This window comes from Poromitra crassiceps (genome assembly GCF_964638095.1).
Source record: "Poromitra crassiceps genome assembly, chromosome: 3".
In the NCBI taxonomy this organism is placed as follows: domain Eukaryota; kingdom Metazoa; phylum Chordata; class Actinopteri; order Beryciformes; family Melamphaidae; genus Poromitra; species Poromitra crassiceps.
The window spans coordinates 91,328,932-91,345,583 of NC_139625.1; the positions used below are offsets into that span (position 1 = coordinate 91,328,932).

Genomic DNA, 16,652 nt, shown 5'->3' on the forward strand with positions numbered 1-16,652 from the left:
GATACTGTACCATGGAAAATCTCTGTCTGATTATTATTATGCCTATACTTGAAATTTAGCCTATACAAATACAATACAAATACATTTAGGCTATAATTAATGTGCAAGTCTATTGAGCTAAAACTCTGTTTAAGATCAATGTGATGCTTTCCCCCCCTGATCATGCCCTGCTTCCGATTGTGATTGTAATAAAACAAGACAGAAATAGTTTTAGTATTACAGTATCTGACATCATCTGATTTTAAAACAAATTGGGCTAACTCCATCTGACAAACAACTTTTAGGAACTACAACATTTTTATGTTCAGACATGAGGGATTTCCCTCTCTAATGCTGGACTGATTGGTTTTGCAGTTTGCTCAATCGCTATCTGCCCGGCCAAAAGTGCCAATGATGGAAACCCCCTATCTCGGTCTTTCCCGCCAAAACCTCCTATTTCTGTCTTTCCTGCACAAATTGTGCAATGTGTATTCAAAGGTTGCAGCTCTGCCTCCTCTGTTTGGACTGTTAGGGCAGCTATCAAAATACTGTAATAAAGCATTTAACCTGATGATTAGATCAAGCAATCTATAATGCCTTGTCATTTCTTTACCATAGGTGAGATCACCTTTTGTCAGCATTATTGACCATAAGCTGTGATTATCATCCTCAATGAGCAACACAGTGAAGAAAGCCAGTGGACCAATGGACAATTTTGTCTTTTTGGCAATTTCAACTGTGTTGCTTTTAACCCTATTGGCCCAGTGGTAACTGAGCCGGCATTTAAAAAAATAATGAAAAGAAATAAAATAAAAAGAAAAGCTGTGATGGAAGATGGTCTATCAGGTCTATTTATAGAATACTAGGCATCTCGTGCGCTATAGGCGCACTCCATTCCTAGGCTCGCCCGCTGCGCGGCCTCGACCGCCCTGCAGCTCATCGAGCTAAAATAGGCTCTTTTGGCTCAATTCCACCACATTTTACAGCCCTGCACAGCCCGTCACCACTCGGCTCTACTTGCTTCAACCCGATGGACGTTCTGCTTCGACCGCCCTTCATCTGCCCCCGCCCACACCTGGTCGTCACAGCGACCGCATATCTGCCCTCCACCCATGTTCTGAAATAGGCTATAACATAACGTTACAATTAAATCCATACACAGAACTTTTAAACTGTTTATGAAATACTGGTGCCTCTAAATTACCTACAGTGTGTGTGTGTGTGTGTGTGTGTGTGTGAGAGAGAGAGAGAGAGAGAGCAGTGCTGGCATGATCACAGTCCTTGATCCTGGCCTGAGCAGCCAGCTCTGTTACAGTGTACATGGGCAAAAGTGACAATCGACCAGGAGAATGGATATCACTTTGTTGTTAGTCAAAACTCACAAGCGCTGCACGAGGGACGGGCGCGAGGGACGGGGGTTGCGCTAGAGTGAAGCCTCTACCCCCGCGGCCTCTCACCAGGCAAAACCGCGGCTTCACCAGGCGCCTGCGGCCTAGCGGAGCCGACGCAGCACTAACTACACAAGCGCTTCAGAGCAGCGGACTTTTGGACAATTGAAACCACCGCGCCGATTTTATTTCACCAGAGGCGAAGGCAGCAAAACAAAAGACTGATAGAAAAGCATAATAGAAGAGAAAAGAAGGTAAACTGGTATGCAGCGCTGCATTGACAGTCAGTAGGATATAGAGAGTAAACACGATTCTGCCTGACCAATCAGTCGCCTACAATGTTTTCACGTCACGGTATGGACCCGGGTTCGCAGAATAGAACCCCGACGAGGCAGGTACTAAAAGTAGCCCAGCTCAGCCCCAAATCTAACCGAGCTGGGCCGGTTTATACCGGTGGGATGAGACCAAAAGTCGAGTCGAGCGGAGCGGGACCGCGCTACTAGCTGCGGTGGGATTGGGCCATTAGTGGTTGTATTCATCATTTTCAATGCCAGTATTTCAGATGTTTCTTTTTTACAGCTGTGCAGACAGTCATGATGTACACTTTTGCTATACAAATAAAGATGACTTACTTACTTACTTACTTTGCATCTGTGCAGTGATTGACTCCTCATCATGAAAAGGCAAAAGCCCTCTGGCGCCCAAGGAAAAAAGAAAAGAAAAGAATGTGAAAAAGACAGAGGTAATATGATGTGATGAAATTAGTTGATCTAAAATTGCATAAGAATAACATTATTTACAGGTTACTTACAGCAGTTGCTGCCTAGCTCACTTGGGGCAAGTGTGGCAGTGGGTTACTTGTTACTACATTAGCTTAGGGTGATAACTTTCACTTGTTCTAGAAATACTTTCAGCATTCAGCTAGAGTTAATGTCAGTTAACGTTACTCCCATCTTAGGGAATGTTGGAAAGACTTCAGGTGTTTGTGGAATGAATAAGCAACATCATTTAATTTTGGAATTATACCTTTTCTTTTAACGTTAAGTGTGCTGCTGCACAAAGCATCCACTGTTTTCCCTAAGAAACCAACCAGGCATACATAGGCCTGCATTTATTTATATATATCTATGTTATATATATCTATGTTTTCCAATTTTCAGATTGGTGCAATTTGAGACACTTCCTGCTTTTCTCCCTGTACCAGCGCTGAAAAGATATGAATGGCGTGATCCAGTTTGAATTGTGTGTAATTTTGTCAATTTAAAAGGTAACTTTGCATGTCAAGAAAGTCGGAGTTTGTCGCCAAACTGTTTAAGTTATAAATCAGAAAGACTACATACACTGTGACGTCACTTTCTCTACCGGCAAAGCTGAAGACCGGCGACATGCCGCGAGCTTCCACGAGCTATGTAGTTTTTATTATACGAAACTAACCCCTACGTTTCAGTTTGACGACAAACTGCGACTTTCTTGACATGCAAAGTTATGTTTTAAATTGACAAAATTAACATTGGCACCCCGTGGCACAATTCAAACGGGATCAAAAAACTCTCCGTTCACTGCCATTCATCATTTTTTTCAGCGCTGGTACAGGGAAGTGGAAGTGACGTTTCACTTTGGCTCTCTATTACCCCGCCCTTTATTTGCTTGCTGTTGTGTGTAGAACAGTGGTTCCCAAACTTAGGGTCGCGACCCTAAGTGGGGTCGCCTGGAATTCAAATAGGGTCACCTGAAATTTCTTAAAAAAAAGAAAAAAATTACACCACACACAATTTAATATAATTGAAGATAATTAGGGTCACTTGCGATTTTTTTTTTTTTTTTTTTTTAGTTTAAAGTGATAATCTCTAAGATTTCAGTTTTGTTCTCTTGGGTGACACCTATGGCGGTGGGTGGTAATTGCAGGTGAGATCCAAGTGTAATGTCACATAATGTCACTATACTGCAAAGGCTTCATCCAAATGGACATAGCCTCAATCAACATTGCGAGTGACTCTTTTTTTATGAAAATCTTTTAGATTATAACTTTAAATCAGGATTCTGAGAATAAAGTCAGAATTCTGAGATTAAAGTCAGAATTCGAAGTTACAGTCAGAATTTTGAGAAAAAAGTCACAATTTTTAGATTAAAGTCAGAATTCTCAGATTAAAGTCAGAATTCTGCGGGGGGAAAGAAGCATAAGTGACATCACTGATGATGTAGGGTCACAAGCCAAAATAGTTTGGGAACCCCTGGTTTAGAATGTTATAGGTCGAGGCAGGCTATAATGTTGGGTGCTATAATTATGGTTGTAATGGTTATGCCATTATGGTTTCACAATCACCAGCTATTTGATTCATATAATGTAAAACCCAATTGGTCAAATCTACTCATCTTCTCTTTTCAGGCGCACTTCTGAAATATTTCTCTCCCATCCATGCAAATCCTGGGTCACCTGCGACTGCAGCCACCTCCTCCACCTCAGCACCAAGTGATGCAGCAGGGCCTGGCAATGCAGCACCTCATCCTGTCCCCTCTACCTCAGCACAGAGTGTATGAATATTTGTGCTGGAATTGTCTGTGATAGAACTTTGGGGGGAGAAGGGGGGCAGCAAAGATCTTGCTTATAGGGCACCAAATTGGTCAGGCACACCACTGACGAGGGTCGCAGGTTCACACCCCTGTGTTACCTCCGGCTTGGTCGGGCATCCATACATACAGGCACGATTGGCTGTGTCTGCGGGAGGGAAGCCGGATTAGGGGTATGTGTCTTGGTCGCTGCACTAGCGCCTCCTCTGGTCGGTAAGGGCACCTGTTCGGGGGGGAAGGGAACTGGTGGGAATAGCGTGATCCTCCCACGTGCTACGTCCTGTCGGTGAAGCTCCCCACTGTCAGGTGAAAAGAAGCAGCTGGCAACTGTGCATGTGTCGGAGGAAGCATGGTGCTAGTCTACGGCTCTCCCCAGATTGGCAGAGGGGGTGGAGCAGCGACCGGGGCAGCAAGGGGGAAATTGGCCAAGTACAATTGGGGAGAAAATGGGGGGGGGGGAAATGAGAAAAGAACGTACGCTTATACTTGATTTGTTACTTTAGTTTATTCCTTTTTGATATATTGTCTTTTTGTATTATGCATTCATCCTCTCCAGGAGAAACAAACAGACAAGCAGCAAAGAGAACGCAGTCGGCCTCCCGATTTACAAACCCAGGTAAAGCTTTGTCATACTTTAATGCATGCTATGTTAGCAAAACAAAGTTATCCTGTTATATGCCTGTTGTTGTAGAGCTCGGGGCGGGCCCAGACTCATGCTTGCATCCGTCACTCGCTTCGGAGTTCGTGGCGGGCAATAGCATTCTTGCACGGGCTTGAAGGGCCCAGACCCTGATGTGATACACGTTCAGGGTTCATCAGGTATGAACCTGGCTGAGATCTCCAAGCTTGCGTTGTCACAGCAGAGCCATGTAAGAAGAGTTGCGACATCTCCATTCACTCCAATGGACCAGTTTTTTCAAGATTTCCAGGAAGTAAGGTCCTGGATTAAGCAGCACTGTCGAGTTGCAGCAAAATGGAAAGTTTGTGTTGTACTTGAAAAAAAAAAAATCCCCTTGAATCAACTTGTACATTATCAGCTTTATTTTAGCATTCAAAAGTAGCGCGAGACCCATTCCTGGCTGTTCATAGGCTAATGAGTCTCGCATTTTGGTCCTCCGCTAACGCCACTCTCTCTCTAGAGGACACGTTGTCGCAGGTGTGTCCATCAAGACACGGTCTAATCTCTGGGTAATCTCTTCCTTAATCCCGACTATCGAAGCCATGGACCAACCACGCTACACACTGGTCCTGGAGCGTGGACCACTCATGGCCCGTGATGATGTCATACTCGACTATGACATCATTGGCACGGAGCTATGTGTTAAAGAGGTTGTGCTAGTCCTGACGTGGGAAATTGGCAGGACAGATTCCCTGAATATCGATCCCTGATCCCATTCACACATGACCCCATGCAGGAACTACACCTGAACATTTCATGGATAGGCTGCATGTGTGAGACGGACTTTAGTTTCTTTCACTGGCTTTTGAAAGTTTGTTAATAATAATAATAATAATAATAATAATAATAATAATAATAATACATTTGTTTTAAAAAGCGCTTTTCTCGAACTCAAGGACACTGTACAGTATACAGCTGTACCCCTACAGTACATCGGCCTCACAAGGTTCCTCCTCAGCCAAGTCACTGAGGCAATCCATGTGGTGGATTGCCACCATATGGTGGAAAGGTTTTCTTGCGTTCACTGGGGGTGAGGGGGTACCGCTGTGTCCCGGCCTGGCCTTCTCTCCCACGCCTTATGTGTGTGGGGGCCGGGGCCGGGGCGGGTGACATCGGTGCTCTCCATCACTGGTCGAGGGCTGACGGTAGGTTAGAATAGCTTAGGTAGGCGATAGATTAGCTACAGCCTAACTGTAGGCTGTAGACCTGTTATAGTGTTCAGGCTGAAATCAGACTAGAGCAGAATAGGACAGGCCAGACTAGGCTGTAGATTAGCTAGATCCCCTGTGTCCTAGTTAGTTCTGGTTAATGTCTAGAGTAGTCAGTTTGTCTGATCCCCCCCCCCTCTCTTTCTCTTTCCCCCTTCCCCTGCTCCTTCCCCACCTCCCCCTTACTGTTCTCTCCTCTCCCACATTTCCCATTCCCTCCCCACCTCCTCTCTTTCCATGCTCTCTCCTCCCCCACATCCCACCGCTCTCCTCCCTCCCTTCTCCTGCTCTCTCCTCTTTCTCCCCTCCTCTGCTCCTTCCCCTCCTCCTTTCCTCCACAATTTTCCCCATTCCCTGCCACTTCCTGCTCTCTCCTCTCTCACATTCCCCCTGCTCTCCCTCCCCTGCACCCTCCCACCTCTCCTTCTCCGTTCTCTCCTCCCCCACATTTCCCATTCTCTCCCCACCTCCTCCCTCTCCCTGCCCTCTCCTCCCCCACATCCCCCCGCTCTCCCTCCCTCCTCCCCTCTCCTGCTCTCTCCTCTTTCCCCCTTCCCCCACTATTCTAATGCATAGTACCCATTCTACTCCAAAGCATGGCACCCATTCTATCCACCTCCCACTATTCCGCCACTATTTAAAGCATGGCACCCATTCTACCCTAAAGCGAGGCACCCATAAGCTCTATATGTGAACATGTGTTTATTTGGCAAAGGGATTCACTACTAAAGGCTTGCAGCCAATTAAATTAAGCATAGTTTGGTTGCTAAGAAATCGACATATGTCCGTTTGCAAAATGTGTGTCTATATTTCTCTATCATATAATTGTTCGATGTGTTATTATTACTACTGTAATTTGTTACTGTTGTGTCAGCTAGCCCTCCTTTCCCTGTTCTCTCCATATAGTCTCCCATACTCCCCCTGCTCTCCCTCCCCACCTCCTCTCGTTCCCGAACCCCCCTCCCCCCTCCACTTTTCTAAAGCATGGCATCCATTCCATTTTAAAGCATGGCACCCATTCTCTTTCTTTCCCCCTTCCCCTGCTACTTTCCCCACCTCTCCTTGGCGACCAAATAAAACGTCAGTATTTATGAAGTTTGGCAACATTCAGAATTAAGCTACACTGCGGCCAACTTCAGTTACATGTTCATAACGTTACTGCTGAGAGGAGCCGATGGTTGTACCCGGTCGGCATTTAACGTTAGTTACAAAAGCACGTCGACAGTGTTTTCTCACTGCCAGTAGCCTAACAACAGTAGGGTTTGACAGATAGCTAGTCCGACCGGTGTCAGCACACTCAGCGCTCCCGGTCCTCGCTGCTCGTTAAAGATTTCCAATAGGCGTTATTCTGATAAACTGGTCACATATATGTTACATTCTCACCCGACAAATATTAAAACTTTAAAACAGTTTGGGTTTTTTTTTAGCTTGAAAAAAGCTTTTTGGCAAGTCTAAATGACTGCGGAAAGCGTACTCTACTTCCGTGTTTAAAACCGGAAAGACGATTACGAAATTACGTCATGCAGAAGCTTCCTTGTATGGGCAAAGAATAAGGTGATCACACTGCCACCTAGCGACCTGGCATGTACATTACGGCGTTTTAAAAATTCAACAGCGCTCATGTAAACAGGGAGAAGGTGTGAAGGAAAAGGTGTGAAGGAAACGCTATTGTGTCGTTTCTTTCAGAAACTGTCCTCGTGTAAAGGGCCCCTATATTTCTCTATCATATAATTGTTCAGTGTTATTATTACTACTGTAATTTGTTACTGTTGTGTCAGCTAGCCCTCCTTTCCCTGTTCTCTCCATATAGTCTCCCATACTCCCCCTGCTTCCCTCCTCACCCCATCACTCTCTCACATTCCCCCTGCTCTCCTCCCTTCTCCTGCTCTCTCCTCTGCTCTATCCTATATTTCTATATTTTCTATATTTCTCTATCAATTGTTCAATGTGTTATCTTTATTCTGTAATTTGCTACTGTTGTGTCAGCTAGAATTAGCTAGACATATTCTCTGTGAAGCCCTCTGAGACATGCTTGTGAATTAGGGCTATATAAATAAACTTGACTTGACTTGACTTGAAAAATACAATAAAAAGCAGTACAAAGAAAATAAGAATAAAAAAGGACTAAAACAAGTTATGGGAGTGCTACACTGAACCCAGGCCGTGCTGAGGAAAAGCGAGACTGAAGAGATGCGTTTTTAATCTGTTCTTGAAAATGTTGATGGAGTCAGAGCATAGGTTGAGGCCACGTCTCGTCATAGACGCTGGTTTAGCTGGCTCAGCCTGGTGGGGGGCGTGGTCAGGGTGGGGTAAAAAACCCCGTTCTATCCATTCAGCAAAGTTAGAATTTAGCTGATAGCCCAGCCCAGGCAGACACGATCGGGGATTTAACCACCGCAGTAAACGCACATCTGAGCAGACGTCTTGTGTTCTGCTCTAGAACCCCCAAACATGTAGTTTAGAGCCGCAGCACCGTCTTTTGGTGAGTCAGCCCATGAGATATATGGGCGGTTTTACCCCACTCGCGCGCCAGCCGTTTAACATTTTGTGGGCATTCCCAGACAGCAGTCAGAGTCAGGGATGGAGAGTGGGAGGGAGTTCCAGAGCTTGGCAGCAGCAGCAGCAGCAGCAGAGAAGGCTCGGTCACCAAGGGTGGATCTTTTGATGCGTGGGGATGGCGAGCAGTCCGGTGTCAGAGGATCGTGGGGGGGTGTAGAGGTGGAGTAGGTCAGGCAGGTAAGAGGGCTTCATAGGTGAGAAGGAGAAGTTATACAGTGTTTTATGGAAAGCCGGTGGAGTTGCTGCAGCTTGGGGGTGATGTCAATAACAGTATGTGTATTGTGTTTTCCACTTTAAAAGCTGTTGTATTTTCGTCTATTTTCAGGAAAACGAGGCACATACAACTCATTCTTTTCAATGGGTATACAGTAACAAGAAGAAATGCCTCATGACCTGCTGTGAAGCAGGGACTGTGGAGAACTCATTGCGGAGAAACAAACAGTTCAGAAAAATTGCAGGAAACAACAAAGAGAAAGAGCTTGTTGTTAAGAGAGATGGGAGAGCGATCGCTACACACTTTCCCTGCTGTTTAATTGAAAAGGGCGAGTTACTGATAATCAATTACATCAAAGCTGCAAAACAGGGTCAACATGGAGTTGGTGACGCTACTCAGCCCCAAAGAAAAGCAGCATCTGACAAACTAGTAACCTTCCATGTAGCCACAACGGGAGGTAAAGGAATAATAAATTACATCATGTGCAACACGGCACTGACCAAACACGTTGATGAAGTGAGTGTGTATGCATACAAAGGGGAAACGGTGAAGGAAGCTCTGAAAAGAGATGGTCGTATAAACAAAACCATATTCAGAAGAAACTGTGTGCTGCGTGAGATAAGAGAAGAAGGAGACACTGAAATGGCCAATCCTGTTGATGATCTTGATGGTAAACGTTTCAAGATCGCTTTGCTCGATAAATCTAGTCAACCAGATAGTCAGCCAGATAGTCTTGGCGATGCGGACATACGAAATGAATGTCAGCCAGAGAATACCCAGACAACAGAGGAGACACCAGAACGGCCAGCTTTACATGAGGAGATAGCGATACCTGATTCTGAAAAGATGATGAATCTCCTATGTTCACAGTTTAAAGATTCAGTTAAGCAAAGGAAAAGTCACCAGAATGTCTCGAAGCTTTCAGATGTCCAAAACCTCTTCCGTGCAGAGTATGGCAAGAATACTCATACTTGCTTGGAAGTGAAAACAGTTAAGAGTCTGATGGACCTCAGTAAATCTGTTTGTCAGGTGAGAATAGCTACGAAAGCAAAAGGAACTGGCTTTCTCCTATTTGACAAGTTTGTCCTCACAAATGGCCATGTCATTAAACAAATTTATGAGCCAGACACTAGGCAGCTTTCTGAGGATGTGACTGTCACTTTCTCTTTTGAAAGTCTAGAGCAGAGAGACTCATGTGGGACATTCAAAGTGAAAGCTGAGGTTGCTGCCTTTGAGTACCACACCGATGCTTCAGGCTATGCTTGTGACTGGGCGTTGTTGGAGCTTTGTCCTGAGTCTGAGCAGACTTTGCCTGATGGACTGCTGAAACACTTTGGATTCGTTCCTCCAAGTGGTGGAATTTGCATCATTGGGCATCCTGAGGGTGGTGTGAAAAAGATAGATCCATGTGTAATTACATGTATTCCAGGTGATACCTACAAACAGGCTGCAGAGACGGGTAACGAAGGCAATAAGTGCATTCAGTTGGTTACCAATACATTCTTTAAGAACAGACAGGTTCTGAGTTATAACACATGTTTTTATGACGGGTCGTCTGGCTCACCGGTCTTTGATGAGTACTGCAAAGTTGTTGCAATGCATACAGGGAGTTATATCTACAAGAAGGCAAAGGGCCAGACTAACCAGAGCATAGAAATAGAGTATGCCCATCCCTTGTCACTCATCATTGAACAAATCATCCTTAAAATTGTGAAAACAGGGAGACTTGATGTACTGAGGGAATTTCTCACTTGCGAGTGTCCAAAATGCCAACAAGTGATGGAAAATGTGAAGAAAATAGTTGATGGCAGGAATCTCACAGTTTTTAAAAATGCAGCTGAGCATTCCGAGATAGCACGTGACGAAGCATTGAAGAGATTCTTTGAATTCTTCTCACAGAGAGAGGAACCTAGCCCCATGGATATGTAGTAACTGTGAGCAGAGAGTGACAGAGCTAACTGCTAGCAATAAATACAGTGAGCAGTAACATGGATTATGTTTATTGATTTTCAGTGTTGGGCAAGTTACTTTCAATATGTAATATATTACATATTACTAGTTACTTTCATTTGAAAGTAATACGTTACTTTACAATATTACATTCTGTGTAGAGTAACTCATTACTTAGTACACTACTTTTGCATTACTTTTACCAAAACAACAGCAGCTGCAGAATGACATTGCTGCCCCGGAACCATTCCGAAAAATTATTTCAACTGCCTTGAAGTCAGTGTAAACAATCCAAAATTCTAAATGTTATTATTTTCCTTTGTTATTGTCATCTATAGTGGTTTGCATAAAAACAAATAAGTTTGATTAGGAAATGATTGTATCTTTTTTAAATATGTGCTTAGATTTAATAAAATGTAACTCAATTTGTAACTTGAGTTACTTGAGAAAGTAACTGGTATAATATTACTGAAATCCTATAAGTAATAAGTTATATTACTGAGTTACTGCTAAAAGTAATATATTACATGTAATATGTTACTTTTGTAATGCGTTACCCCCAACACTGTTGATTTTACACTATATATATATTTTTTAAAGCCCTACTACATGCAGAGATAGTCATAGATCTGATACAACATGTATTTTATTCACAAATGTTATTTATGTAATCATATTTAGTTGTAGGTAGGCAATTGTAAGACAAACAAATATGTTTTCTCTATTATAATCAGTGTTGGGGGTAACTCATTACAAAAGTAACATATTACATGTAATATATTACTTTTAGCAGTAACTCAGTAATATAACTTATTACTTATATGATTTCAGTAATATTATACCAGTTACTTTGTCAAGTAACTCAAGTTACAAATTGAGTTACATTTTATTAAATCAAAGCACATATTTAAAAAATATACAATCATTTCCTAATCAAACTGTGTGTTTTTATGCAAATAACCACTATAGATGATGATAACAAAGGAAAAGAATAACATTTAGAATTTTGGACGGTTTAAACTGACTTCAAGGCAGTTGAAATTATTTTTCAGGATGGTTCCGGGGCGGTGATGTCATTCTGCTGTTGTTGTTTTGGTGAAAGTAATGCAAAAGTAGTGTAATAATTAACGAGTTACTCTACACAGAAAGTAATATTGTAAAGTAACTTATTACTTTCAAATGAAAGTAACTAGTAATATGTAGTATATTACATTTTGAAAGTAACTTGCCCAACACTGATTATAATCATGCTTGTATCTACATGCTCATTTTTTGTAGTCATTTTGGTTCAGTCCTGTTCATAATGATTTGTCACTGATATGATTGACATTGAAAAATATGTTTTACGGTTCTTTTCTTGCCTCACCCCAAATAAAACCCTCCTCACCATTGCCTTGTCATGTTTGATCAAACTTTGTGCTATTTTGTAAAATGATGATACTCTGTAGTAAGCAATTAGTAATGATGATTAACTGGTATTCAATAAAGCAACTCTTTCCAGTATTTTGTTTTTGTTTGATCTTGTATGTTGTTTCTATGGTTTACTCTCATAAAAGAATTATAGGCTACATAAGCATGAGTTGATAATTTAGAGGTGAAGCTGAAACAAAATAATTTCTCTTTTCTGATTTGGTTGTGATTAAAAGTTGATCAATTTAGTTAGTCTGATATACAGAACTTATATTTGGCTATAATTAAAGGATGGCTTTCCCGTGGTGAATATGAAGATTTATTAAATGTAACGCACCTATGGAGTTGGAATCCATTGAAATTTTTTGAATCGGTTGTTCATAGCCTGATAAATCAAAGATTTCTGCGGGGTGCAGAAATCCTCACTTCCCACAATGCACTTGGCTCATGGTTTTCTAATGCTGCCTTCCAGACAACTGGGACCTTCGGATTTTCTGGCCTCCTATTAGGAAAAGTGCGCTGGAACGGCACTCAAAGTGAGAGCTCCCACTTGAAAACTGGTAGAAAATAATCTACCCCCACTAGGCTGGGAATCAGTTGTCTGACGTCACACAACAATGGCCACAACCATGGAGTATGTAGTCCAAAGTATTAAGTGCCTAAATAAAATCTATAATAGAGTCTGTTACCTTATATTTCATTGCTGCTCCTCATATTCGTTTAAATATGTAAGGAGGGTGCTCTGCTCGTTGTTAAGCTGTCTTGCTATTTGCCAAACAAAAAAAGTATGTTGCGGTCCGCCATGTTTCTTGGTTGCATTTTGCCTTTTTGCTCTGGAATGCTTTGAAGGTGGGGGGTGGGACTTTTCCACTGCGAAACACCCACGTCCCAGGTGTCTGGAAGGCAGCATAAGTCCACGCCCACCCCTCAGGCATTTGGCTGATATCAAACTCCATTAGATGGCGGTACTGCACATAGCCTATATATGTTTGTCAACCGCCATAAAACTCAAAGAAGAAGAAGAAGAAGGCATTTGGCTTGGCTACTCTGGGTAGCTAACATTAGCATAGCTAGCAGAACGGCTACATTACAGCTCGCTTCGATCTGGGAGTTTGCAGTCGCCATTTCAAAGAGGAGGACCATACCTGTACGATCCACACTGCTAAGGAGTAAAATAAAAATGGATCAAGGCTTGATATCATAATCCAACGTGAATTCAGCTGAGGGGTTCCCTCCAGAACGAGACTGGCTCAGCCTGTTTCAAGGGGGCTGTTTGCGGTGTCTGCTAACGTTAGGCTATTGTGTTGTTGTAATGGCGTTTGTGTTGTTGTGGCTTTTATTGGACAGTAAATATGCCTTCTTGCGATGCAGTTGGCTGTATTAACCGTGCCTCAAAGAAGGGTGGTTTCCGCTTTTTTCGGTGAGTGAATTAAATTGTCAGTGGTCACTGCTAACATTTGACCATGGACTGTAAATAACGTTTTACATAGCCATCTGTGCTAATAATGCTAGCCTATTGCCTAACTATCCTTTCCACACACACTGAATATACCGAAATGCTAGACTTGTAAATAATGGCTGACTAGTGTTTTGGTTTTGGAGCTGTGTAGGGGCGTGGATGACCCCTAGAGGCGGGACCATGGCGGCACACACACAAAAGAGTTGTAGTTTAAATCTGCACCTCTTCCGCATGTGTGGTACACCGCTCTGATGCGGTCGTGACGTAAAACGTGTCAGAGCGGTGTACTAAATATGTGAATGATAAGGGAGAACAGACAAGAGGGTTTAGTGAGGGGAGGTAAAGGCTGCTTATCTAATCATACTACTCACATTGTAATGACACAAATCTGGTTGAAAATCAGTAAAGCCGGCCTTTAATGTGCATGTCAAAGTAAACTGCCAAATTGGTTATGCATGCTTATTTAGAAACTAATAAACAATACAAATCAAGTTTTGCTGAATCCCTGCAAAATAAAGTTCACCAACTATTGCCGCAGTTCCCAACCTTTTTTGGCTTGTGACCCTATTTTGACGTCACAAAAATCTAGGGACCCGAGACATTCAAATTCCGGTAGACCATCGATAATGTCATCAGTGACATCGTCAGTGATGTCACATAGTTACTTACTTTTCCCCCCTGCAGAATTCTGACTTTAATCTGAGTCAATCTAATCTTAACTAATCTGACTCTTACAAAAAGAGTCAATCACAATGTTGATTGAAGCTATGGTCCATTGATGGAAGCCTTTGCATTATAGTGACATTATGTGATAATTTAGTAATTAAATACTATGAGTAATGAGTAATAAAGTATTTAGTAATGTCACATAACGTCGCTGTCGTTCCAGGACCTCGAATGTGCCTTTTTTCACTTTTTTATTTTTTGTCATGAATCAATGCCATTGGTCACCCTTCACGTCTCTGTGTGGTTTTTAACAAATGCAACCAATGGAAAAGCATTAAAACGAGCTTGTGAGTAAATCTCGTAACGCCATTCGCCCTCAATCTGTCAGTCAAACCTCGAAATTCCCCCCCTACCTCCGTGTGTGCCCCCCCCATGCAGGACAATAAACCCGGAAAAGACACACGGCAGACGCGCTGTGTATTTCTCATATCGTTTTGGCTAATCCTGGCTTCCTCTGACGTTAATATATCAATCAAATGTTTTCCAGTTATTCCTAGGCTGCAAACTTGTTTTAACATGCAAATCGGAGTGCTTTGTGACGAGAATAAAGTAACGTTAACGTTACGTTATGTCAGACTATTTCTCACCCCATGCCAAAGCCCCCATTCGGCCATGAGAGGCGAGGGGCAATGCTGCTGCTCCTGCGCGCGCCCCCGCGGCCTGGAGCTTGGGGGCTCGTGCATGAGCATGCGACTGCCTTCCGCTTGACTGGCCATGAGAAAGCGCTTCCAAGTCGGACTGATAATATAAACAACATCATTTGAGGTAAGATATTAATAAAGTAATGACACATTCAGCGGGAAACTAACTATAATTAAGACATGTGCCAACTTGGACGACATTTGGTTCAGTAGTTTAAGAGCAAACAGGTTTTTTTTACTTCCTGAAAAGTTTCTGTTTTGGAAATTCGAGGTCCTGGAACGACAGCGACGATAATGTAACACCGTTTAAATGTCACCTGCACTTACCACTCATCGCCATAGGTGTCGCCCAAGAGAACAAAGCTGAAATCTTAGACATGATCACTTTAAACTCAGAACTAAAAAATACGTAAACATTTAAAAATTCAATTCAATTTAAAAAAATCGCAAGTGACCCTAATCATCCTCAGTAGTATTAAATTGGGTCTGGTGTTAAAAAAAATAAAAAATCAGGCGACCCTATTTGAATTCCAGGCGACCCCACTTAGGGTCATGACCCTAAGGTTGGGAACCACTGAACTATTGTGTAGTGGATAATGACAATGAAATCAAATATACTCCCTCAAGAAAGCCACATCTTTGCAAAGGAAAGACAAGTACGTAATAGTACAACCACTGCCCAAACATCCTTATAGACTCATATTTAATTGCCTATTTAATTCAGACTGTAAATTCAATGTAAATTCATATTTTATGCCTACTGAACACTCCTCCACTCGTGTATATATTGTATAATTGGATTGCACTTGCAAAGTTGTGATTGTCTTTTAGTTATTTTTCCTATTTCTTTATCTCTGAATATTGACATGACCGCTATGCTGCATACTGACACTAAGACAAATTCCTCCTATAGAGACACTGCGGAGCGCGGCATCATTCAGAAACTGTAGTATTAGAGGTCTGAGGTAGGAACCTGTAACCGGGAGCCGGGGAGTCTTTAATAAACGGACAGCCTATGCAATGTCTAACTGGAAGCCATCTCGTTGTCAACTCATTACTACATATCTCTAGTCATGAAGTGATATTAGAACATGGTGTCAGAAGTGAACAGCCAAGCGACAGTGGTCAGCTGTACCGAACAGCGCTGACGAGCCAGTTTGCTGCGCAACGGGGAAACGATAAAGTCTGCGTGCGGCAGTAACGTTAGCAGCCGAGGCTAACAGTGAAGCTAACAGTGTTAGCGGAGCAATAACATTAGCTCAAAGCTCGTATGGCAACGATGGAGAGGTTACCACCACCAGAGAAATTCACCTTCAAGCCGGAGGAATGGCCGAAGTGGCTAAAAAGATTTGAAAGGTTCAGGGTCGCTTCTGGGTTGGAGCTGCAATCAGAGGAAAACCAGGTGAATACGCTAATTTACACCATGGGAGATGAAGCAGAAGATGTACTGACTTCACTACGATTGACAGCAGAAGAAAGCAATGACTACGACACAGTTAAAGACAAGATGGATTCTCACTTCATTTCCCGAAGGAATGTAATTTTTGAAAGGGCCAAATTCAACAGCAGACAGCAGGAAACGGGAGAGACTGTAGACAGTTTTATAACCGCGCTCCATTGTCTGTCTGAACACTGTGGATATGGCGCGTTACATGATGAGATGGTGAGAGATCATCTGGTAGTCGGCCTGAAAGATAAAAGGCTATCAGAACAGTTGCAGATGAACCCTGAATTAACTCTCGGGAAGGCAGTTACAAAGTCCCGTCAAAGTGAACAAATAAAGAAGCAGCAAGAAATGCTAAAAAGTAATTTTCACGGGGATATGGCAAGCTCACACCTGGACAGTGTGCATTCACAACAGCGTGGATTTG

At 42.8% G+C, this 16,652-nt stretch overlaps 1 protein-coding gene across 2 annotated transcripts; it reads left to right on the top strand.

Moving 5' to 3' along the window:
* The first annotated feature begins 2,022 nt into the window (after window positions 1-2,022).
* On the top strand, window positions 2,023-11,272 carry LOC310773719 (serine protease FAM111A-like). 2 transcript variants are annotated; one of them, XM_083633655.1, is made up of 4 exons: window positions 2,023-2,109; window positions 3,754-3,899; window positions 4,492-4,551; window positions 8,707-11,272. In XM_083633655.1, the coding sequence occupies exons 1-4, from the start codon at window positions 2,043-2,045 to the stop codon at window positions 10,522-10,524; spliced, it is 2,091 nt and encodes a 696-aa protein (XP_083489781.1). In that variant the 5' UTR covers window positions 2,023-2,042; the 3' UTR covers window positions 10,525-11,272. The 2 variants fall into 2 exon arrangements, with proteins under 2 accessions (XP_083489781.1, XP_083489782.1); XM_083633656.1 differs by lacking the exon at window positions 3,754-3,899 and having other exon boundaries at window positions 2,028-2,109.
* The last annotated feature ends 5,380 nt before the right edge of the window (window positions 11,273-16,652 follow it).

Coding starts and splice junctions, on each gene's coding strand:
- LOC310773719 (XM_083633655.1), top strand. CDS start 2,043: ATGAAAAGGCAAAAGCCCTCTGGCGCCCAAGGAAAAAAGAAAAGAAAA. Junction 2,110..3,753: donor AGAATGTGAAAAAGACAGAG/GTAATATGATGT, acceptor TTCTCTTTTCAG/GCGCACTTCTGAAATATTTC. Junction 3,900..4,491: donor CCTCTACCTCAGCACAGAGT/GTATGAATATTT, acceptor CATCCTCTCCAG/GAGAAACAAACAGACAAGCA.